This window comes from Pleurodeles waltl, chromosome 3_1, assembly GCF_031143425.1.
Source record: "Pleurodeles waltl isolate 20211129_DDA chromosome 3_1, aPleWal1.hap1.20221129, whole genome shotgun sequence".
Lineage (NCBI taxonomy): Eukaryota > Metazoa > Chordata > Amphibia > Caudata > Salamandridae > Pleurodeles > Pleurodeles waltl.
The window spans coordinates 608057901-608085532 of record NC_090440.1 but is presented as its reverse complement, the minus strand read 5'-3'; the positions used below and the strand labels follow the sequence as shown (position 1 = coordinate 608085532).

The window sequence follows — 27632 nt, the reverse complement described above, 5'->3', positions numbered from 1 at the left end:
TGGGGACCCATTGAATACTTCTTTGATTAGCCATTGTTCTAAGAATATTTCCGTGCTCTGTTCTGGTAATTTCTCCAGGAACCCTAGGAAGCAGATGTTGTTGCGCCAGGATCTGCTTTCTGCTTCTTCAGCGCGACGCCATAGGGTCTTCACCTCTGCATTCAATCTTTGAATTTGTTTTTGATTGTCCGAGACTATAGGATTTGTCGCATTTAGTGCATCTTCCGTCGCCTTCACTCTCTCCGCCAGGTTGCGGTGGTCCACTCTGAGTAGGTTCAAGTCTTGTGATACTGTTTCTATCCTAAGTTCCAGAGAGGATTAACGGGGTTATTACAACTTTGAAGGAGGTGTTAATCCGTCCCAAAAGTGACAGTAAAGTGACGGATATACCACCAGCCGTATTACGAGTCCATTATATCCTATGGAACTCGTAATACGGCTGGTGGTAAATCCGTCACTTTACCGTCACTTTTGGGATGGATTAACACCTCCTCCAAAGTTGTAATAACCCCCTTAGTGTCCATGATCGCCTGTGGTACTTTTTCGAATTGTTTGGACTGGGCTTGAAATGTGCTTTCCAACGACTGCAATGTTGGAATTAGCTGTTGATCGCTCGGTGCCGGCGCATTTCGTTCTTGTTTTTTTGCGGATTTAGACTTCCCGGCCATGTTGTGTGTTTATTGGGCAGCTCTCATGGAGCAGGGCAGTGTTGTTATGTGCTGCTTGAGCCTCCGAGTTCGCCGACGATAAAGGAGTGCCCTTCAGTGTGCGATTCTCCGCCGAGAGTGGGCCAGGTCAGACTGCCCCCCCTCAATCAAGCCGGCCGGCCATGGCGCAAGACGAGGGCTGATGGACAGTAAGCCCCACCGCTGGTGAACAAATGTCCTGGGGCAAGGGTGTATCCTCTCCTTCGATGTGCCCATCCACCGCCCGCAAGGGGCTTCCTGGGTTGCCTCTGCCGACCGACATGGGGCACCGCCCTGGTGTATTTATGTGGCCTCCGGCAGGAGCTGGAGGGGGATGCCAGGGGAGAAGGACAAACGATGAGAGTTGTCAAGGCGGGGGGAAGAGAATCCAGTCCCCACCAATCAGTCAGCCCCCCGTTCAGGCCAAGAGTATTGTTGCCCCCGCTCCATGGGGGGAGGGAGATCAATCCTGGGTGGTGTGGAGGGAGTAGTCCCACAAGCAAATGAGCGTCAACATCGGCCGCGGATGGTCGCTCGTTGGTCTGGAGAGGCTCCCGTTTCAGTGTGCCGCGACCTCCCCACCATCTCCGCCTCAGTGCGGTTGCACAGGACAGCTGGTCTTTGCAGCGGGGCAGCGCGTGGCCCGCAGTGGTAGTGCACCCGTATTAGAGCTCTGCTTGCCAGACAGCAAGCACGCTCCCGATTTCCGCCGGCCGCCCGGCCGCGTCGCGTCTATTTCCCCGCTTCTCCTCCATAACTGTGAGGGTGTTCTGCCTGGCAGGGGAGCACCGCGCAGAGCGCGGCCGCCGCCGGTCTCCGATGGAGGAGGGGAAAGGGGGGGAAAGGGGGAAAAGGGGTGAGAGGCCGTGTGTTAATGTGGTTCCCCCGAGGGGGACCCCCCCTCCGGTTCGCCCTCCTCACCTCACTCCGCAGTCCAGCAGTCAGCGCAGCGCGCAGTCCAGCGCCGTCCCAGACTCCGCGGGCACACACAGACACTCGATGCCGCGGCCTCCGAACAGTTCTCAGTGCCCCGCCGGGGCTGGTCCTCACGGCAACTCTCACGGTGCCACTCGGTACTATGGCAGTCCGCTGGCCCCCCAGGGCTGAGATGTAACGTTTTGGGCGCTGTGTTCCTCTCCGGGAACGCCCCACAGGATGATTACCGTGAGCCCGAGGCAGAGTTCACGGATTAGGCATCCGACACGGCCACCATTTTGGCTCCTCCCCCGAACCTTTGCTAAAATAACCTACATGTTCACCCACCCAAAACAAATTATGCACTTCGATGTTGCCCAGTATCTGGGCTGAATCCTATTGGACAATGAGCCACTTGCAGTGGAATTGCAAGACCAGACCTGTGTGTCACCAGTGCAACAGTGGTGTTTACAGTGGTGTATACAACCATAAGCATTACTAGATCAGGGAGGTGGTGCAGGAATTCTTTACCATCAATACAGGGACAGTGGTGTTGGCTATGATGCTCTGGTAATCCTTCAAGGTGACCGTATAGGAGCTGTACATGACTACAAATTATGGGCTACCTAAATCCCAAATGCGCATAGTTTCAAAACTCGAACAGCAGATATCCGACATGGATAGGCAAGCGCTGCACACTGCTGAGGTATAGGAAATACGGCATGGATTGCAGGGGGAATTAGATGAGGCACAGGACACCCTAGGGAAGCACGACTACAAACTGTACACAGAAATTGAACATGAACAGGGAGACCACCTCAGTCAGCTTTTGGCTTGGCTAGCTAACAGGGAGAAAGGCGGGAACACTGTGTTGCCCATTAGAGATGCAAATGGGGTGACTCCGACTCTGACTACTCAAGAGGATATCCTGCCTTGATTTGAAGAATTTTACACAGTACTCTGTGCACAAATGGGTCAGGATGATGAGGCAGGAAAAGCGGCCATTCTGGATGAAGCTCACCTCCCTAGAGTAGAGACCAACGCAAGAGCTATACTTAATGCACTACTTGACTAAACAGATATAAGGTGGGCCATCAAAACATATGAACACACAGAAGATATCGGGTATCAATGGGCTTAATGCTGAGTTCCACCGGACATATGTAGACCTATTGTACTCACCACTGCTGGCCATGGACACGGAAACCTTTCAAACGGGTGTGTTATCGGCAATGCTAAGGGAGGCTAATATTGTATCCCTGCATAAGCTGGCCAGAGACCCCACAGACAGTAAATCTTACGGCCCTTTATCGATGATAAATGTAGATGCAAACATTCTGGGGAAAATACTGGGGCAACGGCTATCAAATGTTGAAGAGGCGGGCTCATACATACAGATCAATCTGAGTTTGGGGGAGGCCTTTCCATCACCACTAACACACAAAAGGCATTTTTTTATAATGGAACAGGCTATGAGGGGAGAGGAGACCTTTGCATGGCCAATTTGGATGCTAACAAGGCCTTTGACACTGTCAACTGGAAGTTTATGAAACATGCGCTCCACTGGTACACACTGTGGGAAGATTATTTGAGGTGGGCAAAACTGCTTAATACAGATAGCAGAGCAAGAGTGAAGGTGGGCCACTGAGTCTCGGACAGTGGCATCTGAAGAAGGGAACCCAGCAAGGGTGCCCTCTCTCACTGCTGCTATTTACCATGGTTATTGAGAAGGCTGGCTCAGCTTATACACCTTTGACACAAGGATGCTGGGATCATGGTGGGCTGCAAGTGAGAGATCTTCTCACTCTATGATGATGATATCTTGCTGACTCCTAGAAACTCAATAGATACATGGGGCATGGTACAGGACACACTGATGGAGGTGGGGATGCAATCGGGGTTCTGGCAAAATGCTGATAAATCTGTAATCTATCCTATATGGACGGCTGTGACTGCGGATGCAAACTTATCTAATACAAAAGTGCAGACAACAAGTCAGGTATGGGGGATATCTAAGTTTGGGTGCCCTTTTGGATGGTTTTGAAAGAAGTGTGCGATAATGGTTACGATTCTCAATGTCCCTCATAGGATGCATAGCCAAAAGCAAGATGATCATGCTGCCTCAAGCACTGTATGTGCTGCAGCACATGAAAATGCATATCCCAGAGTCATATGTCCACCAAACGGGTGAGCTACTTAGGCTATTATACTAGGGGCAGCATGGAAGGGCACAAATCAGCCTGGAGGTTTTAAAACTTCCTTGGGACAACAGAGGGTTACAGGCTCCAAATGTTAGGGTGTATTACTGGGCGGCTCATCTCTAATACACAATACCATGGTTCTGTGGGAGGGGGGCACTGTTCCTGTCACTCCGGTTCTCTTGGCGTTGCCTCTAGCAACACAAAGGGGTACAATCACGAACATAGAACCAGGGAGCGCACAACGAGGTGGGAAAATGAGGAAAATATATATATATATATATTTGAGGTGAGCAAATCTAGAGTGTCGCTGGTGTTGCAGGGTGCTCCTTACTAGCTCTCCATCTAAAATTGGGAACTTCCCAGAGTTATCTTTTGTTTTTTTGCATAATTTATGCGTCACTCTACCCCTGAAAGGGCCTTGTTTTAATATATATATATATATATATATATATATATATATATATATATATATATATATGCAACAACTAGTTCCCTGGTGTACAGGGATTAGTCCCTCAATGCCTGCATACATAAGACGCAGTGGGGAGGGAGATGCCCCTCACTGTTATGGGGGCTCAGCAGGATCGTGGGTTATAGAGACTTCTGCACTAGATGGAATGTCACATGTAGCTATTTCCTCAAGTATGGTGGTTTGGCGGCAGCAATACGGTGGGCCTGGGTGAGGTTCCCCCTGGAACCGGAGACACATGTATTGAATCAGACATTACTGAACATGGGGGGACAGTGCAAAGTTATTACACGCCTACGTGCCCTGCTTTTACCAAGTACACCCACTCATGTTACATTACTGAAAACACAATGGGAAGGTGATGTGGGGGACAAGCTAATTGAGCGTGGATAGGCCACCGTGTTAGGCAACTGCAGAAGGGAGACTCGTAATGCACATTTGAAGTTGATAGATTATAAGTGTATCGACAAGATTTATGTCACACTGCAGTGGCTGCACAGATTGGATCCGGCCCAACAGGAGCACTGCCCCAGATGTCAATCAAGTACTGGGACCTATATTCATATGTGGTGGAAATGCCCGGTGTGGGTCGAAGTAATGAGATGCCACTGCTGCCAATGATTCAGCTATGTATTTTTGGCCTGGTGGCTCGATCTAAGCACACTAAATATGCAGAGAAGGTATTGGAGCTAGGTCAAGCTGTGGCGAAGAAATGTACACCATTAAGAAGGATGACAAATCGACCACCCACTAGAAAACAATGGTTGTGGCAATTAGTGAGATGGGTACGAGCGGAATGTGGGCCGAAACATAGATTGGTGTATAGCGGGGCTGACCAAGGGGTTAGAATGGAATGGGACCTGGTGGAGGTTCGAATGCAGCAGGAACTTAGGACCCTGACATGGAACAGGATGCGTGGGAGCATACGAGGGTCTGCGATGACTTGGATTAAGCGCCTCTATGTTTTGTATACAGCCTATTTACGCTGCCTGAGTGCCATATAAGGGTTTCTAGAGAACTATGTATATAGAGACTCTGGATTTGCAGAGGTGTGGGGAGAATAGGGGAGTATTACTGATTTGTATTGTAGTTTTATTCAAAAAATCAATACAGGAAATATATTTTTTTTAAAACTCAATTTCAGTCTAATGGAGACAGATTGTATACAATACAATATCAACAGATCCGATATTGGGTGTTGCACCCCTCTGTCAAATCCCTAGGCCATCGCCTGGTAATGTCATTAGGGAAATTGCTATTATTGCCTGATCTCACAAATGCACAGTCTCCTAGGCCAGCCACCACTTCAGCCCAGGAGTGCTAACCAATTGTGCTGGGAGGCGGGGATAGGGAGACCCATAAAACATAAAGAATGAGAGAACATTTTATATGGAGCACAACACTGCACACAATATGTTGATCACTGAAATGGCGGTTAAGGGAGTTTCCTATTGGCACTGAACTCAAACCAGAATACAGCACTGGCACCCAGAGTGTAGTAATGAATGCTGGCAAGAGTGGGGGGCACAGACACCATGATGCACCTACTATGGAACTACCCCAAACTAGTCCGCTACTGAAAGAAGATTCTGAGTGACACAGACTCTGTCTTTGACACGCAAATTCCCCACTTCCCAGCATATGTATTCCAGAGGCCTCTAATCCCTTAACATAGCCCCTGAAGTCCTTAAGAGGCAGACAAATGGGTTTGGAGATGGGAGCAGCAAACCAGGAAATTCTCTCTTTGAGGGGCTTGGATGGGACCCAGCGTATGTATCATGGCTTCATAAACTGTGGCACCTCCTGGATATGCAGTGACTACACTAACTGCTGGACATTCCAAGAACTATGGGCCCCTTTCAAATGATTACTATCATCTGAATTCAATGAGCTGACTTGCCCCAAATAGCTTAAACTACTGCACTTAGTTCCCCTCCCAGAAGGGGGTCAATGCTGACAATGTAGCGGTAGGTCGAGTCGCAAAAGAAAGGACATGAGAGAAGCACACTCATGATTTTTAGGCCGGTGCCGCCAACACAAATATATTTATGGCAGATATGAGTGGGGGCGGCCAGATAGGTGGGGTCATATGTGGGGGTGGGGGTTTGTTTTGTGTTAAGCTGTTTTTGTCTTATTATTGAACGCAGACTTCCCAGTTGTAGGCGATGTAGCTATAATTTTTACTATGCTTGCCTAAACTAATAAAACACATGTGAAAAACACAGTAAAGCATTGCCTATACCTAGACTTTTTCCTCTTGATAAATCTGTTTGATCCTTTCAGAGAAAGCAGAAACATATTGGCATGAATGACCTGCTTACCAGCCCCCTTGGTTGTTTTTAAGGCTGCTGAAGAGGGTTCTAATAAATGTCAAAAACCCACTTTTGTACAGTTTTTAACCATCTTCGAGGGGATGGAGCTTACAGTGCAGCTTACTGCACAGGGGCCCATAGTAGGACATACACGTGCATACTCTAGGCTCCATCAGTAAGGGACAGAATGATCCAGACCACTAATATTAATATTCCTGATCTCTGACTTATCTATCATACTGCCTCTTTGCTCACCAAAGTCTATGGGAGAACCTTTTTTCTCCGTAAGGAGAAACCTCAATGATGAAGCAAGCCATTTGATGTGGACGAGGGTTTGACTGCTTTTTTTACTTCCAAAAGTATGTCCTCATAAAGAGACCAGCTTCCTTATTAGGTACAGCATGCACCATTATATTGTATGGTAGATTGGTGACTAAACCATCAACATTAGGGATTGTGAATAATACTGGTGGGACACCTTACACTGCTACTGTGTCTCATGGACTCAGCACTAGTAGGAACCAATGGTGACAGTGCTAATAATAGCAATCCTTTGTTACTGGAAGCTCGAAACTCACAGGAACTAATCAAAATACTGTAGCATTATTAATAATTGCAAGTCTTTGATACATGTTACTTTGTTGCATTAACCGCAGCACCGCCAGCATTTAGGCCCTCAATATAAGTGTCCTGTAAAGAAATTCTATAATTTTCCCTCAAAGGAATTACCATTACTACGGGTTCCGATAATTTCACGGGTGGGGAAATAACAAGAGTTACAAGATTTTGAAGAATACCGTCATATTCAGAATTTAGTGTTCCTATGCAGATTCTCATATTTCCCCCTGTTTTCTTCACAATTAAATTTTGGCTGCTTTCAGCAGCTGAAATCTCAGTGTGGAAAACAAAACCTTTCATTCTGATGGACCTGGTAACTGCTGGTATCCAGCCCAGTAGAATTTAATGGGCTACTCATGATGATGGTCTTGGTGGGAGCAAAGATAGTCCACACACAGACTAGCTGCGAGAAGTGTATGGGGAAGAGGTGTGAATTGGACAGAGCCTTCAAACTTTAGCAGAAGAGAGACATCACCAGGTGAGCAGAATTCGAACATACTTCAATTAATTTGCCTGCTAAACATTCTAGATTGTGGAAATGAATAGACCGAATCTGAATGATTTTATTCTTTCACAGTGATCTAAGAAAAATAATGTGGCCGCTGTCCTTTCCGCTGATTTCCCATGCTGCACTGAATGATTTGGCCTCCTTATGCCCTAGAAATTTCTTAATTATGTGCGCAGATCAGATTTTCACACAAGTTTTTTTGTAAACAGTTGGTAATGTTCAGAGAAACATATAGTGAAAAGAAAACGTATTTGATACATAAACAAACGGCATGACAGCAAACAGTAAAAGCAAACATCTTCTCCAAATCTGGAAAAAGCAACAAGGCTACTGAATGTATTTTATTATTTTCACGAATTAAATTGCATCCTTCACCTAAATCTGATCGAAAAATAATGACATTTAGATATGGTGCATAAAAATAGCTTTGCTCATCATTCTCCAATGGTACAGTGAATCCATTACTTTAACTGGATTGTAGAACAGTCTGGCTACCGACAGCGGATTAGAGGTGTTTTTAATAAAAGCGTAATTACATTTTACCTTAAATACTTATCTTGGAGACCGTTCTACAAATCTTACAGATCGTATGCATTTATGAAGTTTATGATAACATCGAAAAGGTGGTCCCGTTTGGCCTTAAATCCTATAAACAACCACACTATACGGATTATTTTCACTTATGATCTACACAATAGAGCATCATACCTGGGCACTTGTATTGGTAGCAGCATCCACTCGAATCATAGACTCGTACTGACTTCGACCCATCGGAACAATCAAACTGTGTAGTAGGTGAGCAGCCTTCCCCTTCCACCTTGACCATAGTACCATTTACGCATTGCTGGCTTCGACATGGCTGCAGTGAAAAAATTCAAACACTGAAGTTTCACCAGTTTGACCAGTTCCCTGCAACCTTGGGAACAAATACCTTTGGCAGTCTGAGAAAATTGTACTGTAAAATCAGATTAAAAACATTGGCAGCAACAATTTTACAATTCATAACTTACTACCATTATCAAGTACGATGGGAAATGAATCGAGATCAACCGTAGGTGGAAAGCGAGTTTGGCTAGATTTAGAAATTGAAAACGGGGAGACTTTTTGTAAGGAATATTATTAATGTATGGTTCATATTTTCACACCCCTTATGAGCTGAGGCTTTATTTTTGCAGGAAATGCTTTTACACTCCGTTTCACGTGGAAGTTAATATGATCAGAATTAATGCAATTTAAGCAGACGGCATTCGGGATTGATACGCATTACAAGGGAGAATAAAGCTAGACGTATCACTCAATAAATTAAAATCTTAAGACAAAATCAGAAGCCCTTTTGCTAAGCTAAAGTCCAAATAAAAACGCGCACGCATTACAGTAGATATTAAGGGCTGGATTTAAAGTTTGGCACACGTTACGACCCCCACAGCTATAAAGGGATCATAATACGGCAGACGTGATATCCGTCATATTTGAGACTGAGTAACTCCCTCTGCCAAACTCTAAATCAGGCTTTTAACCATGCTCACCTCACGCCCATCACTTTCACTCGTTCGTGGGCTTGCCTTTCAAAAATGGTTTGTTATCATTGGTAAATGCTTTATATTTGTCCCTCCTTGGGGCGGTTTTGTTACCGCTTTGGGGACCGACCCTGTTACATAGATAATTGCACATTTGCCAATATGTTTGGCTGCACGGGAACTCCTTTTTAGGGTCAGGCGCAAAGCCCTCGACCCTGCAGTAATCTCTCTATGGGCTTGTAACCACACCAATGTCACTTCCTTCAGTTTGATTGGTTCGTCGGCTTGCCTTTTAAAATTCACTTGATTTCATTAGTGAAAGGCATGCATACGTCATGCCTTTTCCCGTATTTAGCCCTCCTCGAGTGCACCGACCTACTACTGAAAATATACTCGGCTCAATGTTTTCCATATGGTTACTGGACTACTTTTTCTCTTTATTTCGCAGCATGATGTCTCTGGGCAGTAGTCGAGCACTTTGCATGACATCAACCCTGTTACATGGATATTTGCACTTTTGCCGGTTACAAGGATAATTGCACTTTTTCCGGTTACATGGATAATTGCACTTTTGCAGATACATTTCACTGGGAGTGTTTCACTGCAAGCGAACTTCTGTTTCCTTTTGTGTGTCTGCTTTGTGCTGATGGCGGCCGTCGGCTAGCTTATGTGAAACTTTTACTTTTCAGTTTATGTGGCAAGAAAAGTTTGGTTAGTTATGTGAAACTGTTTTACTTTTCATTTTCAATTTATGTGGCAAGAACAGTCCGGTTAGGAGTTTACAATGCTAATAGCTCTAGCTCGAGCAAACGCGAGACCCATTGCATTGCAAATGCTTTTGCCTTTTGTGTGCCTCCTTCGCGGTCACACTCATGGCGGCCGTGGTGCTTTGAATTGGCTTGCTTATGTCAACTGTTTTACTTTTCATTTTTTTTCCTTTGTGTGCCTCCTTAGCGCTCATGGTGGCAGTGGCGCTTTGAATCAGCTCGCTTATTATAAATATGCATTGATCTCCTGAGCGGAAACTAGTCACTCCAGCCTTCACTACAGTCTTCGTCTCACAGGTAAAAAAAAGCCTCTGACCCCCTAAACACGTCTCTGTATCTTTCTCTTTATCAAAAAATGTACTCCGTCCTTAAAGACTTCACATTTTCATACCGTGGAGAGAATACGCGTGAGATACATGCATAAAGCGTACGTCTCTCCGAAATGATAGAAAGTATAGTCCTTCTTCAGTATCTTACCTTACTTATAGGGGACACTGTCCTACTTCTGCTTCTATTCTGACTCAACCAGAAAAGTGAACGAGTCCAAGGAACTCTTTCCAACTCTTTCCAACTTCCTTTCTGCGCAAACATGAAGACTGGGACAGACAGTGGGGGACAGTCAGCATGCTTCTAGCTAGGTGTTTTCAGTGTGAACTATCATTGTGTTTGTACTCCTGGATGAAGTACATATGCTAAAAGAGGTCTGTGACTCAAGTATGATCACCAAAGTATAGCAATTTGTAGGTCATATTTTTGTCCTATCCTCTGTCGAAAGCAAGCAGACTGTATTGTTTTGCATACTGTTTTTTAAGGTAGGAAACCACTGCTTGTTTGCCCTATTCAATATTTACTTTGTAAGAAATAAGACAAATCCCTGGCATGCTAAAATTGAGACACTTGTTCAGGTAGTAGCACAATAAAGGCAGCATGGGGTGGGTGGCCCTTCAGGTGTTTGTTTTTCTAGTTGCCTATTGTCAAAAATGATACCTTTCCTTACCAAAAGATTCAAACGTGTGTGGGAGACGAAGTCTCATTGTTTGACCTTTATCCCGCGTTTGATGTGATATAATCTTTCCTTTTGCTGCGCACTAAAATGTTACACACCCAACACATTGATAAAGAAATGAAAATATTACGAATGTTAGCCGCTGACCGATTGTAGTATTTTTATAATCGTTGCTTTAAAGGTGGGAACCTGGGATTCTGGCAATTAGCAGGGTTAGTGGTAAAGCTAGCAACACCGCGATGCTGCCAACTAATGATGCATCATTCTTCATAATGTATTACTCTCGCTCGGAGAGGCTGCGCAGTCCTTCTGCTGAAACATGCTGACATTTTCATAAGTAGTCCCTAGGCAACACATTCATATTACCATGCTACGGTCGCTTGTCACTGCGTAATATCCTTATTATGTGGTAAGGCCAACATACATCACATTGTTTATTAAAGAGCTGTTTGAGAAGAAGGTTCATTCTAACTGCGCTCTCTGGATTTAATTCTACAAACTGCATGTTTCCCTTATGCGGGGCCAGCTATCTAAAACCGTGGAACCTACACATATGGGGCCAGATGTAGCAAAACGGCAATTTGCGACTTGCAAATTGCGAGTCCCTGCGACTCGCAATTTGCAAGTCGCAAATTGGTATGCAGTACGGTGTCTCGGTGGGTCGCAAATTGTGGCCCCATAGCGAGTATAGGCACTCGCTAACATGGAGGCCTGCTGTCGTCAGCAGACCTCCATGTTCGTGACTGCTTTTAAATAAAGCAGTTTTTTTGTTTTTAAGTGTAGCCCGTTTTCCTTACAGGAAAACGAGCTGCACTTAAAAAAAAACCGAAAGCTTTAGTTTCGGTATTTTTTCAGGGCAGGGAGTGGTCCCTTGTACCACTCCCTGCCCTGAAAAAATATTTGTGGGTCCAGTCACAAAGTGGAAGGGGTCCCTTGGGGACCCCTTCCAATTTGCGAGTGGGTTACCATCCACTTGAAGTGGATGGTAACTGCGATGCCATTTGCGACCGCGTACGCGGTCGCAAATGGTATTGCATACAACTCAGACTCGCAAATAGGAAGGGAACACCCCTTCCTATTTGCGAGTCGGAAATGCATTTTGCGAGTCGGTCCCGACTCGCAAAATGCATTTCTGCATAGGAAACTCACATTTGCGACTCGCAAACGGCAATTTTTGCCGTTTGCGAGTCGCAAAGAGTTTCCTACATCTGGCCCTTAGTTCTTAACACGTTTGCATTAAAGGAAAACAGGGCAAAGGTGCTTGATGGAGACATGCTAAGTCCAAAAGGAATATAACCACTTCACAGGCCAACATTTAGTAATAATAGATAATTAATGCTATCATGACATCTTAATATGGGAGTGGAGGAAAATAGGCTCAGGAGAAACATTTGGAAGTATTTTTTTTATCCAAAGAAATAAGGATGCAACATCATCCTCTCACTACATCAGGCTTTTCTCCATAAGTAAGAGGAGTTCTTCATTAATTGTAAAATGTGCCCTTGTATAAGGGTGACAGAGTGAATGCCAGAATGAATGGTGAGAAGAATTTATGGATCAGTGATTTAATGGATGAGAGTATGTAAAGATGGCTGCACGAATGCATAAAAGGATTAATACATACATTGAAAACAATCATTTATTTACATCCTTATCTCACTGAATCTTTCCCATAGCCATCCACTCACCTATCCACACAAACTCATCAATCATTGAAAAACATTTCCACTTATTAAAAGTCGAGACCTTTTCACTTTTTTCCTAAATCGGGGCTCTGTGATTTATTAAGAATCAGAGCTGGTAGGGAGTTAAATGTAATTTACAATGCCCTCACATTTCTCCGATTTCTGCTGCTCTGGAAATTACCTGTGTAAACAGAGAACTTGCACTCTGATTTATTTTAAAATGTTATATGTTTAAAAAATGTTTACCACACTGCTTCAATGTTTTGTCAAGGTGTGACACAGCATGCCACAAGAAACTTTTGTTCACATCCAAGTTTGGCCTGAAACAAATGTAGCATTCTGTGAGACTTTGTTTCATGGATTAGGGTGGTTAATGTATCCATTAAATTAATATTTTATTCTGTATTTTGTATTTTGACTTCTTGGCCACCAGTTAAAGAGGTGAACCACTTGCCAAAGGATATTTATTGAATATTTCACCACCCTAAGAAACATGCTCCTTCATTGACCAGGTACTTTTCAGGTTGAGCCAAAGCAGCACATGCGCTGTCTCTTCAGGTGGGCTATAACCACACCTGCTCTTGTCATTCGTTCTTTGTTATGCTTGTCTTAAATGCTTCACTTTTAATGGTACATTGTGCTAAATGTCCCCCTTTCCCTAAGTTCCTGCCCAGGGAGCATTCAGTAAGAGAACATTTTTATTGGCCATCACAATAGGTCACGCTTCCTCCAGCATGTGATGGACCCGCCTCTCGCCTCCTGTCTGGTTTCAGTTTTCCCTTTAATCTGAGCCACAATCCTTTTTCCTCACGGCTTGGCGCCATGCTTCATATTCAATGGTATGTTTTTTTTACTGTTGAGCCTTGTTGCAGCATTCAGTTCCTCCCATGTCGCTGACATTTATTTTGGCTTTACTCCAGTGCTGTCCTCATTTACCTCTGGCTCCTAAAATAAGCTTATTTTACAAAAGGAACACCTGGTTATTTAGCTAACTGTTCACAAAACCACATTATGCCCTTTCTGGTAGAATGTGGCTAAACCTAGAAGCAATGATGTGAAACTTGTTTAGCCTCGCATCACACATCTCGAGTGTCCCTCCCTCTGCAGGGCCCCTCCCTGCCAGCACTCATGACATCGCACACATGGCATTGCTTATCTCCATTATTGGGACCATAAATCTTCTCAGGCTGCTCTGCTGGTTGAAATGGAGGCAAGAGTGCCCACAAGACTTTTCATTCTGTGAAAATAAAAAGAAAATACTTTTCCAGCCTTTTTTCCAATTTCTGGTCAGGTGTTTACACAATGCAAGGTAGTGCATTCATCTTCTCATGGGCTCGTGAGTTTTGATGTCAGTAGCTGCCAGTGACCACCAAAACATGGCAGGAAAAGGCAAAATTATGAGACAGGGTTGACCAATTTATGTGGCAAGAAAAGTCCAGTTCTGAATTCACAATGCCGATAGCTCTAACTCAAGGAAATGCGAGATCTATTGCAATGCAAATGCTTGTTAATGTATATTATGTCAATAAACATGTGTTGTTGTGCTTATCTGTAACTTAGACAAACAGAGCCAACACGTGGTAGACTGTCATCTGAGCCAATGTGGACAATTAAATGCCAGTGCTGAGCACCAGAAACCATTGGCTCAAATTAAGTATTGTTTGGAGTTAAAATCTCGATTGGTGCTGTGTGATCGAAGCAGCAGACTTGTGGCCAGTGTGGCTGGCACTATCTAAACGCCCTTCTTAGCTACAATTAAGAGTTCACATTTGATAAAAACGACACTAGAAAAGAACATGGCACAAGATTTAGGTTATTATCTTCCAGTTGTGATTGTAACTGCAACATGTATCCACAGCCGCAGCTAGACAATTGTCCTATTATGCAATCTTCACACGGTAGCAAAGGCCATTGATTAACAGGAGTTGTTGGTTCAAGAAGCTATATGGCTTCAAATGCACCTAACTACCACAACCTCACTTCTGTTAGGGTCCCAGCTTGCCTTCTCAACTGGATCCAGTCCACACCCTGAAGTTGCCAAAGGGGATCACAAAGACATACCTGCATAATTAGGGCCTCATTTACAAGCCCTTTGTGCCACCGCTGCATCAATTTGTTTTTACGCAGCGGTGGCGCTTGCAGTGCACTGCACTGTTTCAGATTTACAAACTGACGCATTGGGCCCAAAGCAGCAGTTTGTAAAGCCCTGAATCACATTATACCTGCACCAGGTATAATGTATGCAGAGTAGGCATTCCCAGGCAAAAAGCCACGCAGAACTGATGCAGTGAAATTTACAATATTTCACTTCGTCAATCTGCGACTTCACTGCATCAGAATTTTCTCGCCTGTTCAGAGGAAGGGTAAAATTAGTGCAGGGCTTTTTCTAATAGGAGCCTCCTCGCATTGCTGGAGTAGCATAATTTTTACAACGCTCCTTGTAAAGTGGCATCCCCTCTACCCAGGGCCTGTAAATTAAATGCTACTAGTGGGCCTGCAGAAAAGATTGTGCCACCTACTTAAGTAGCCCTGTAAACATGTCTCAGGCCCACCATTGCACAGGCTGTGTGTGCATTTTCACTGCTACTTCGACTTGGCATTTAAAACCTCTTAAACGCCCCTCTTCATACATATAGGTCACCCCTAATGCCCTATGCAGCCCATAGTGCATGGTGCAATTTAAGTAAAAAGCAAGATATGTACTTTTAAGTTGTCCATGTCCTAGTAATGAAAAACTCTCAAAGTGGTTTTTCATTACCGTGAGGCCTGCTCCTCTTATAGGCCAGCAATGGAAATTCCTTAATATACCTTTAAGATGTAATTCCTGATCAGAAAGGAGTAGCTGTCTCATGTTTCATATCATTGGAATGATAATGATAAATCCTCTTTAATGGTAAATTCAGATTTATTATTACTATTTTAGACATGCCACTTTTATAAAGTGGGCATTTCTCTGCTCTCACAGCTATCTCCAAAACACATCTGGTCAGGATTGGGTAACAGCTATATTTGTGCATTCCGTCCAGACACCCACAACACGGGATACCTAATTGCATCTGCATTCATCTGCATACTGATAGGACTTCCTGGGCAGGAGGATGGGGAGTGCTGATTCTTACACTCCAAAGTGTAGTGCCCTGAGCCCACACAAAGGGGTGATTACCCCCCATTGCTAGTTTGGAGCCAGGGTTGGGCTGAGAGGGGGACTTGTGCACTCCAGAGAGATCTTTTGAAGTCATCCCCCACATCAAATGCACCTTTGGGTATAAGTGCTGGGTCTATTACCCCCTGAAATCAGAACACTCTTGGACTTGGGAAGAACTCTGCTGTGCTGTAAGGATTTCCACTCTGCCTGGACTGACTGTTCCAAGAAACTGCTTCTTTGCATTGCTGAGCTGCCCTGCTGCCTACTGATCTCTGCCCTTCTGAGACCAGGGACTGGACCCATCCTGATGACCCAGAGTGTCTCCAAGAGCTTGCTGGCTAGTCCCTTGTTCTTCTGCAGTCTCAGGGACAGCAAAGACTGGTTGAAATGCTCCTGGTGCTGCTGGACTCTGCCATCTGTAAGTCCTACCCTTGCCAGAGGTGCCCCTCTCCAGTCCCTGGGTCTCCAAAGTGGGTTCTGCAGCTAAAACTTGCAAAAATGGAACATCGGCCAGAGTGCAGTAGAAAAATCTGCAGATCGCGAGTGACGCAGCGGCTGGCTGATGACAGCAGATTCACAGACTGCACGGCCCGATGATGACACTCTGCACGACCCAATGACGCACAGCATTCACTTTCACAGAGACTCCTTACCACGCAGTGCCCAGAGTGCAGGAAAAATATCAACACATGGTGCCCTCGCCATCGACGATTTGCTTCATCAAAGGTACTGTTTCAGCAGACCCTGTGGAGGTTTTGTAGCCAGAACACCCTCCATCGTGGTCATCCTGGATTTTGACTTTACACCGGTCCCTCGCGACCTCAAGTAACCTTTTGACTACTTATGACTGCTAAGCACTGTATCACAATTAAGCTATAAAAATTTCTATCTCAACTTCTACTTATTGCAATTGTTATGTTTTGGTCTTGTTTCACTCCAATAAATATTCTTTATCTTTCTAAGCCTGTGTGGAGTCCTTTTGTGGTGCTTTCATTGAGTTACTGCATCTTAAGCGTTGCACAAATACTTTACACATTGCCTCTTACGTTAAGCCTGACTGCTTTGTGCCAAGCTACCCGAAGGTGAGCACTAGTTTATTTAGGGTGTGTATCTAACTAACCCTGACTAGGTCTGTGGTTCCTACTGGGAAAGGGTGTATACCTTTACTGACTATAGACCCAATTTCTAACAGCACATTTTATGCTTCTTCTCAGTGATAATTAAATTTCCCCTTGCCAGACTTCTTTCACATCTAGACTAAGTCAGAAGTCAATAGAGAGGCTCAAATTACACCCCAGTTGTTAGTACTGGAACAACCTAGTCATATCATTAGTTAGCCACATCGTTAGCAAAGGTTGCTGGGAATTGATAGAATATGAAGTTTAAGAATGTTGAAATATCTTTTCAGAAAGGGGCAGCTAGGAGAAACTGTCTTCTAAATATACTCACAAGACCTGTGCCATTTATAACTAGAAATATCAGAAAATGTTAGCTGGTTGGCTTTCTGCAGTAAAACATGAAGAATAATGGATTCCTGTATAGTTTTATTACCACCAATATTAGAAATTGGCTTACCGGTTGAGGGCAATGAAATCCAGATCAAGCAGCAACCACAATTCTTGTCAAAGTGAGACCCAAGCAAATTAAACTGTGCTTAACACTCGGGTACCTTGTCACAAAAGCAATCAGTCCTAACTTAGAGGCAATGTGTAAAGTATTTATGCTGCACTTCAAACATTAATAAAATGAAAACACAGTACAAGAAAACTCCCGCACCAATTTAGAAAAATAGAGTAAAGGTTTATAAATTATTTGAGATCAAAATGACAAAAATCCAATCATTGTAACTGAAGGTATGCAACTTTAAAGATTTTAGTGAAAATAGTGACTAAAATAACAAAGCGCCAACTGTTGCTATCTTTTTGTGGCAGACCAGGACAACATCATAAACTAAGGCTGACCGCAATGCATTACCGGCTGAATACAGGAACCCAGTTAGGGCTGCTAAACAAAACACCTTGAATCCTGGTTCAAAGAGCATTGAAAGATCTAGTGTTGAGGAAGTATTATGCAGCAGTTGTTCCGAGGAAGATGTGGGCCTGCAACATGGAGTCCTGCAACATCTCAAGGATGCCGTCGATGAGGAGCTTGCAACACGTTGTCCTGTGTTGAAAGTGTGCTGTGCAGCAGCAGTTCCAGAGAAGCTGCGAGGCTGCACTGAGGTGTTCTGCATCGTTGTCGAGGACGTTTTTGAGGAGCGGTTTGCTAGGCATAGGCTTTCGTCAAGTAAGCGTCATGCAGACTGCAGGCTGTAATGCTAGGTCTGGCATTCGGGATGTGACACACTGCTGGCAGTTCCAAATCAGCTGCAGGGAGATGTGTCATGCTGTATCAGATCTGCTTACAGGACCACCGCTAGGCTGACAAAGCACCTTCAGGCCCGCTGCCAAGGGTCCAGGACTTGGGTGGCACTCATTTTAGGAGGTTGGACTCACAGCAGACAGAGTCCTGGTGCTGGGTTCAAGATGGTTGGACACTTTTCTGTCTCTGAAGCTCTGATCAGAAGACCAGCCAACTAGCCCATAGAGTCACCCTATTGGTCCTGGGTTCAAGATGCAGGTCTACTCCTTTCACTCAGGCAGCAGGGCAACATAGAACAGAGTAGCAGTCCTTCTTGCAGAGCAGCACAGCAGTCCTTCTGAGTCTTCCACAGGTCAAGAGGTGTATTGAAGTCTAAGGGTCCAATATTTAAATCAGATGCCCACTTTAAAACAGGACAAGGTTTTGGAGGTTTCCACCCATTCACCCCCCAAGAAGGGATTGGAATGTCCGGTCTCCCTTCCCGGGCCCCAGCTTGTCTGAGGTCACAAAAGACTATTGTCAAACCCTTTGTAAGTGTATTAAGGAAGAGCCTTTGTGATATGCAAGTGTGATAGGTGACAGCTCCTCCTCTTCATCAGCACCTATCTTTCCCTTAGTCTCACTTTCTGGAAGCAATACACAAAGATCAATTACCAGCTACACCTAGTCATGTGACCTAGGATGCAGACTACAGGCACCAAATGGTTAGGACAAGAAAATGGCAACTTTCCAAAAGTGACATTTTCTGAATAGTGATTTTAAATCCAATTTTACCATTAAAGGATGATTTAAATTAGATTGTTAGACAGCAGTCTTGATATTTATACCTGCACCCACTTGGAAGTTATCACTTGTTAAATGTAAGAAATTAAGGCAATGTTATCCTATAGGAGAGTAGTGCAGTAGTGAAAAACAAATGTAATAGTTTTTCACTACTAAGACATGTATAACTTAAAAGCATATGTCCAAATATTTAAATAAACTGCACTCTGCATTATGGGCTGTTTAGGGCCTACCCTGGAACAACTTATATGTATTAAAAAGCAAGGTTTAGGCCCGACAATATGTAAATTTTTCCATGTCAAAATTGACAGTTACAAACAGTGCACAGGCTGCAATGACAGGCCTGAGACATGTCTGAAGGGCTACTTAAGTGAGTGACACAATAAGGACTGCAAGCCTACTAGTAGCATTTAATTTGCAGGTACCGTTTATGTGTAGTGCCACTTTACTGGGGACTTACAAGTTAATTAAATGTGCCAATTGGAGGTAAACCAATTTTGCCATGGTAAGAGGAGAAAGTACATTCACTTTAGAACTGGTCAGCGTTGGTAAAGTGCTCACAGTCCTAAGGCAACAAAAACAAGACCAGAAAAAAAGGAGTAAGGCAAAACGTTAGGTGGAAGGTCATGCTAACGCTGCCTGGTCTAACAACAATCATAACATCTGTTAACAAAGCAGTGACTTCTAAAGACGTAGATGCCGTTTCTCATTCATAATTCCCTCTCTTATCGTTTCTTATCACAGTTTTCAGACTTTCAAAATGTTCTTTAAAAATGGGGATGTTAGCTGGTTTACAGTACTGGATTTTCACAGCAATGTTATATGAGCGATTGGCCTGAACCTTTTGACCAATATAGTCCAAGTTTAGCAAACCTTTAATGTTCTATTAGAGATCGCTGTACATGTACAGCGCGGACAATCAACTATGGATACCTGTGAAAGTTACAGCTTGAGGTTGAGGACCGTTCAAGGAGCAATACCGTCAGAAACCTGACCATCAATTCAGAGATGACTATCTTCAGGTATTGTAGGAGGCTGGACTGGCTTGTAGTGAGTACCAAGGGGTACTTGCACCTTGCACCAGGCCCAGTTATTCCTTATTAGTGTATAGGGTGTCTAGCAGCTTAGGCTGATAGATAATGGTAGCTTAGCAGAGCAGCTTAGGCTGAACTAGGAGACGTGTGAAGCTACTACAGTACCACCTAGTGTCATATGCACAATATCATAAGAAAACACAATACACAGTTATACTAAAAATAAAGGTACTTTATTTTTATGACAATATGCCAAAGTATCTTAGAGTGTACCCTCAGTGAGAGGATAGGAAATATACACAAGATATATATACACAATAGCAAAAATATGCAGTATAGTCTTAGAAAACAGTGCAAAGAATGTATAGTTACAATAGGATGCAATGGGGAAACATAGGGATAGGGGCAACACAAACCATATACTCCAAAAGTGGAATGCGAACCACGAATGGACCCCAAACCTATGTGACCTTGTAGAGGGTCGCTGGGACTATTAGAAAATAGTGAGAGTTAGAAAAATAACCCTCCCCAAGACCCTGAAAAGTGAGTGCAAAGTGCACCAAAGTTCCCCTAAGGACAAAATAGTCGTGTTAGAGGGAAATTGCAAGGAAAACACAAATCAGCAATGCAACAACGATGGATTCCTGACTGAGGGTACCTGTGGAACAAGGGGACCAAGTCCAAAAGTCACAAGCAGCTCGGAGATGGGCAGATGCCCAAGAAATGCCAGCGGTTGGTGCAAAGAAGCTCTTACTAGGCTGAAGAACTGTGAATACTGCAGGAACGACAAGGGCTAGAGACTTCCCCTTTGGAGGATGGATCCCCCTCGCCTTGGAGAGTCGTGCAGAAGTGTTTTCCCGCCGGATGGACGCCAACAAGCCTTGCTACACGCAAATCGTGCGTTTGGCGTTTTTGGAAGCTGCTGGGGCCCAGGAGGGACCAGGAGGTCGCAAATTGGACCTGCAGATAGAGGGGACGTCGAGCAAGACAAAGAGCCCTCACTGAAGCAGGTAGCACCCGGAGAAGTGCCAGAAACAGGCACTACGAGGATGCGTGAAACGGTGCTCGCCGAAGTTGCACAAAGGAGTCCCACGTCGCCGGAGACCAACTTAGAAAGTCGTGCAATGCAGGTTAGAGTGCCGTGGACCCAGGCTTGGCTGTGCATGAAGGATTTCCGCCGGAAGTGCACAGGGGCCGGAGTAGCTTGCAAAGTCGCGGTTCCCAGCAATGCAGCCCAGCGAGGTGAGGCAAGGACTTACCTCCACCAAACTTGGGCTGAAGAGTCACTGGACTGTGGGGGTCACTTGGACGGTGTCGCTGGATTCGAGGGACCTCGCTCGTCGTGCTGAGAGGAGACCCAAGGGACCGGTAATGCAGCTTTTTGGTGCCTGCGGTTGCAGGGGGAAGATTCCGTCGACCCACGGGAGATTTCTTCGGAGCTTCTGGTGCAGAGAGGAGGCAGACTACCCCCACAGCATGCACAAGCAGGAAAACAGTCGAGAAGGCTGCAGGATCAGCGTTACAGAGTTGCAGTAGTTGTCTTTGCTACTATGTTGCAGGTTTGCAGGCTTCCAGCGCGGTCAGCGGTCGATTCCTTATCAGAAGGTGAAGAGGGAGATGCAGAGGAACTCGGCTGAGCTCATGCATTCGTTATCTAAAGTTTCCCCAGAGACAGAGACCCTAAATAGCCAGAAAAGAGGGTTTGGCTACCTAGGAGAGAGGAAAGGCTACTAACACCTGAAGGAGCCTATCAGCAGGAGTCTCTGACGTCACCTGGTGGCACTGGCCACTCAGAGCAGTCCAGTGTGCCAGCAGCACCTCTGTTTCCAAGATGGCAGAGGTCTGGAGCACACTGGAGGAGCTCTGGACACCTCCCAGGGGAGGTGCAGGTCAGGGGAGTGGTCACTCCCCTTTCCTTTGTCCAGTTTCGCGCCAGAGCAGGGGCTAAGGGGTCCCTGAACCGGTGTAGACTGGCTTATGCAGAATTGGGCACATCTGTGCCCAACAAAGCATTTCCAGAGGCTGGGGGAGGCTACTCCTCCCCTGCCTTCACACCATTTTCCAAAGGGAGAGGGTGTCACACCCTCTCTCAGAGGAAGTTCTTTGTTCTGCCATCCTGGGCCAGGCCTGGCTGGACCCCAGGAGGGCAGCTGCCTGTCTGAGGGGTTGGCAGCAGCAGCAGCTGCAGAGAAACCCCAGGAAGGGCAGTCTGGCAGTACCAGGGTCTGTGCTACAGACCACTGGGATCATGGAATTGTACCAACAATGCCAGGATGGCATAGAGGGGGCAATTCCATGATCATAGACATGTTACATGGCCATATTCGGAGTTACCATGGTGAAGCTACATATAGGTAGTGACCTATATGTAGTGCACGCGTGTAATGGTGTCCCCGCACTCACAAAGTTCAGTGAATTGGCTCTGAACAATGTGGGGGCACCTTGGCTAGTGCCAGGGTGCCCTCACACTAAGTAACTTTGCACCTAACCTTTACCAGGTAAAGGTTAGACATATAGGTGACTTATAAGTTACTTAAGTGCAGTGTAAAATGGCTGTGAAATAACGTGGACGTTATTTCACTCAGGCTGCAGTGGCAGGCCTGTGTAAGAATTGTCAGAGCTCCCTATGGGTGGCAAAAGAAATGCTGCAGCCCATAGGGATCTCCTGGAACCCCAATACCCTGGGTACCTCAGTACCATATACTAGGGAATTATAAGGGTGTTCCAGTAAGCCAATGTAAATTGGTAAAAATGGTCACTAGCCTGTCAGTGACAATTTGGAAAGAAATGAGAGAGCATAACCACTGAGGTTCTGATTAGCAGAGCCTCAGTGAGACAGTTAGTCACTACACAGGTAACACATTCAGGCACACTTATGAGCACTGGGGCCCTGGGTTACCAGGGTCCCAGTGACACATACAACTAAAACAACATATATACAGTGAAAAATGGGGGTAACATGCCAGGCAAGATGGTACTTTCCTACACAACCCCCCCCCCAAACGAAGGACAATAAGACTAGCCATTACCTGATGAGTCTTCATTGTCTAAGTGGAAATATCTGGAGAGTCCATCTGCATTGGAGTGGCTACTCCCAGGTCTATGTTCCACTGTATAGTCCATTCCCTGTAGGGATATGGACCACCTCAACAATTTAGGATTTTCACCTTTCATTTGTTTTAGCCAAAGTAGAGGTTTGTGGTCTGTCTGAACAATGAAGTGAGTGCCAAACAGGTATGGCCTCAACTTCTTCAGAGCCCAGACCACAGCAAAGGCCTCCCTCTCAATGGCAGACCAATGCTTTTCTCTAGGGGTCAACCTTCTACTAATAAAAGCAACAGGTTGATCCTGGCCCTCAGAATTAAGTTGTGATAGGACTGCCCCTACTCCTAATTCAGATGCATCAGTTTGGACATAGAATTTTTTAGAGTAACAAGGGCTTTTCAGGACAGGTGCAGAGCACATGGCCTGCTTCAGCTCCTCAAAAGCTTTCTGACAGTTTGCTGTCCATAATACCTTTTTAGGCATTTTCTTGGATGTGAGGTCATTAAGAGGGGCTGCAATGGAGCCATAGTTCTTAATGAACCTCCTGTAATACCCAGTGAGGCCTAGGAAGGCTCTCACCTGAGTCTGAGTGGTAGGGGGAACCCAATCAATAATAGTTTGGATTTTCCCCTGAAGTGGTGCAATCTGTTCCCCACCAACAAGGTGTCCCAGATAAACCACCTTACCCTGCCCTATCTGGCACTTTGAAGCCTTGATAGTGAGGCCTGCCTTTTGCAGGGCCTCCAAAACTTTCCAAAGGTGGACCAGGTGATCATCCCAGCTGGAGCTAAAGACAGCTATATCATCCAAATATGCTGCACTGAAAGCTTCCAGCCCTTGCAGGACTGTGTTCACCAACCTCTGAAAAGTGGCAGGTGCATTTTTCAAACCAAAAGGCATTACAGTAAACTGGTAATGTCCTCCAATGGTAGAAAATGCAGTCTTAGGTTTAGCATCTTCTGACAATTTGATCTGCCAATACCCTGCAGTCAAATCAAAAGTGCTTAGATACTTGGCAGATGCCAGTGTATCTATAAGCTCATCTGCCCTGGGTATAGGGTGAGCATCAGTTTTGGTTACTAAGTTGAGACCTCTATAGTCTACACAAAACCTCATTTCCTTCTTTCCATCTTTAGAATTGGGTTTTGGTACCAGTACCACAGGAGAAGCCCATGGACTGTCAGAGTGCTCAACCACTCCTAGTTCCAACATTTTCTGAACTTCTTGCTTTATGCAGTCCCTGACATGGTCAGGCTGCCTATAGATCTTACTTTTGACAGGTAAACTGTCTCCAGTATCTATAGTGTGCTCACACCAAGAAGTGGTGCCTGGCACAATGGAGAAGAGTTCTGAAAATTGTCCTAGGAGATTTATGCAATTATCTTTCTGCTCAGCAGTAAGACAATCAGCCAAAACTACACCTTCCACAAGAGCATCTTGTTCTGTGGAAGAGAAGAGATCAGGTAGAGGATCACTGTCTTCTTCCTGTCCCTCATCTGTTGCCATGAGCAGGGTGAGATCAGCCCTGTCATAGTAGGGTTTCAGGCGGTTGACATGGAGCACCCTAAGGGGACTCCTGGCAGTGCCTAAGTCAACCAAGTAGGTGACTTCACCCTTCTTTTCAACAATTGTGTGGGGTCCACTCCATTTATCTTGGAGTGCTCTTGGGGCCACAGGCTCCAAGACCCACACTTTCTGCCCTGGTTGGTACTGAACCAAAACAGCCTTCTGATCATGCCATTGCTTCTGGAGCTCTTGGCTGGCCTGAAGGTTTTTACTGGCCTTTTTCATGTACTCAGCCATCCTTGATCTGAGGCCAAGTACATAATCCACAATATCCTGCTTAGGAGCTTTTAAAGGTTGTTCCCAACCCTCCTTTACAAGTGTGAGTGGACCCCTAACAGGGTGTCCAAAAAGAAGTTCAAAGGGGCTGAAGCCCACTCCTTTCTGGGGTACCTCCCTGTAGGCAAAAAGGAGGCATGGTAGAAGGATATCCCATCTCCTGCGGAGTTTTTCAGGGAGTCCCATAATCATGCCTTTGAGAGTTTTATTAAATCTCTCCACCAGTCCATTTGTTTGTGGATGATAGGGTGTTGTGAACTTGTAAGTTACACCACACTCCTTCCACATGGCCTTTAAGTATGCAGACATGAAATTGCTTCCCCTGTCTGATACTACTTCCTTTGGGAAGCCCACCCTGGAAAATATTCCCAGGAGGGCCTTTGCCACTGCAGGAGCTGTAGTGGTCCTTAAAGGAATAGCTTCAGGATATCTTGTGGCATGGTCCACTACCACCAAGATAAACCTATTGCCTGAAGCAGTAGGAGGGTCAAGGGGGCCAACTATGTCAACCCCTACCCTTTCAAAGGGAACCCCAACCACAGGCAGTGGGATAAGGGGTGCCTTTGGGGTGCCACCTGTCTTGCCACTGGCTTGACAGGTTTCACAGGACTTGCAAAATTCTTTTGTGTGCTCAGACATCCTAGGCCAATGAAACAATGGTACCAATCTGTCCCAAGTTTTCATTTGACCCAGGTGCCCAGCTAAGGGAATGTCATGTGCCAGTGTTAGGAGGAACTTTCTGTACTCCTGAGGAATCACTAATCTCCTGGCAGCTCCAGGTTTAGGATCCCTATGCTCAGTGTACAAGAGGTTGTCCTCCCAGTAAACTCTGTGAGAGTCACTGACCTCCCCATTAGCCTGTTTGACAGCTTGCTGTCTGAGACCCTCTAATGTGGGACAGGTTTGCTGTGCCACACTCAGCTCCTCTCTGGCAGGCCCCCCTTCACCCAAAAGCTCAGCAGTGTCTGCTTCCAGCTCCTTTGGTGTAGGTTCTGCACAGGTGTAGGAGGCTGGACTGGCTTGTAGTGAGTACCAAGGGGTACTTGCACCTTGCACCAGGCCCAGTTATCCCTTATTAGTGTATAGGGTGTCTAGCAGCTTAGGCTGATAGATAATGGTAGCTTAGCAGAGCAGCTTAGGCTGAACTAGGAGACGTGTGAAGCTACTACAGTACCACTTAGTGTCATATGCACAATATCATAAGAAAACACAATACACAGTTATACTAAAAATAAAGGTACTTTATTTTTATGACAATATGCCAAAGTATCTTAGAGTGTACCCTCAGTGAGAGGATAGGAAATATACACAAGATATATATACACAATAGCAAAAATATGCAGTATAGTCTTAGAAAACAGTGCAAACAATGTATAGTTACAATAGGATGCAATGGGGAAACATAGGGATAGGGGCAACACAAACCATATACTCCAAAAGTGGAATGCGAACCACGAATGGACCCCAAACCTATGTGACCTTGTAGAGGGTCGCTGGGACTATTAGAAAATAGTGAGAGTTAGAAAAATAACCCTCCCCAAGACCCTGAAAAGTGAGTGCAAAGTGCACTAAAGTTCCCCTAAGGACAAAATAGTCGTGTTAGAGGGAAAATGCAAGGAAAACACAAATCAGCAATGCAACAACGATGGATTCCTGACTGAGGGTACCTGTGGAACAAGGGGACCAAGTCCAAAAGTCACAAGCAGCTCGGAGATGGGCAGATGCCCAAGAAATGCCAGCGGTTGGTGCAAAGAAGCTCTTACTAGGCTGAAGAACTGTGAATACTGCAGGAACGACAAGGGCTAGAGACTTCCCCTTTGGAGGATGGATCCCCCACGCCTTGGAGAGTCGTGCAGAAGTGTTTTCCCGCCGGATGGACGCCAACAAGCCTTGCTACACGCAAATCGTGCGTTTGGCGTTTTTGGACGCTGCTGGGGCCCAGGAGGGACCAGGAGGTCGCAAATTGGACCTGCAGAGAGAGGGGACATCGAGCAAGACAAAGAGCCCTCACTGAAGCAGGTAGCACCCGGAGGAGTGCCAGAAACAGGCACTACGAGGATGCGTGAAACGGTGCTCGCCGAAGTTGCACAAAGGAGTCCCACGTCGCCGGAGACCAACTTAGAAAGTCGTGCAATGCAGGTTAGAGTGCCGTGGACCCAGGCTTGGCTGTGCACGAAGGATTTCCGCCGGAAGTGCACAGGGGCCGGAGTAGCTTGCAAAGTCGCGGTTCCCAGCAATGCAGCCCAGCGAGGTGAGGCAAGGACTTACCTCCACCAAACTTGGGCTGAAGAGTCACTGGACTGTGGGGGTCACTTGGACGGTGTCGCTGGATTCGAGGGACTTCGCTCGTCTTGCTGAGAGGAGACCCAAGGGACCGGTAATGCAGCTTTTTGGTGCCTGCGGTTGCAGGGGGAAGATTCCGTCGACCCACGTGAGATTTCTTCGGAGCTTCTGGTGCAGAGAGGAGGCAGACTACCCCCACAGCATGCACAAGCAGGAAAACAGTCGAGAAGGCAGCAGGATCAGCGTTACAGAGTTGCAGTAGTCGTCTTTGCTACTATGTTGCAGGTTTGCAGGCTTCCAGCGCGGTCAGCGGTCGATTCCTTATCAGAAGGTGAAGAGGGAGATGCAGAGGTACTCGGCTGAGCTCATGCATTCGTTATCTAAAGTTTCCCCAGAGACAGAGACCCTAAATAGCCAGAAAAGAGGGTTTGGCTACCTAGGAGAGAGGAAAGGCT

At 45.6% G+C, this 27632-nt stretch overlaps 1 protein-coding gene across 1 annotated transcript in view; it reads right to left on the bottom strand.

The window, feature by feature from the left end:
• Positions 1-27632, bottom strand: part of LOC138284363 (mucin-2-like) — a 1502605-nt gene that overhangs the window by 391190 nt on the left and 1083783 nt on the right. Inside the window, exon 32 of the mRNA XM_069223056.1 lies at positions 8418-8568. Within this exon, the coding sequence (XP_069079157.1) occupies positions 8418-8568 (151 nt within the window). The remainder of the gene's footprint in view (positions 1-8417; positions 8569-27632) is intronic.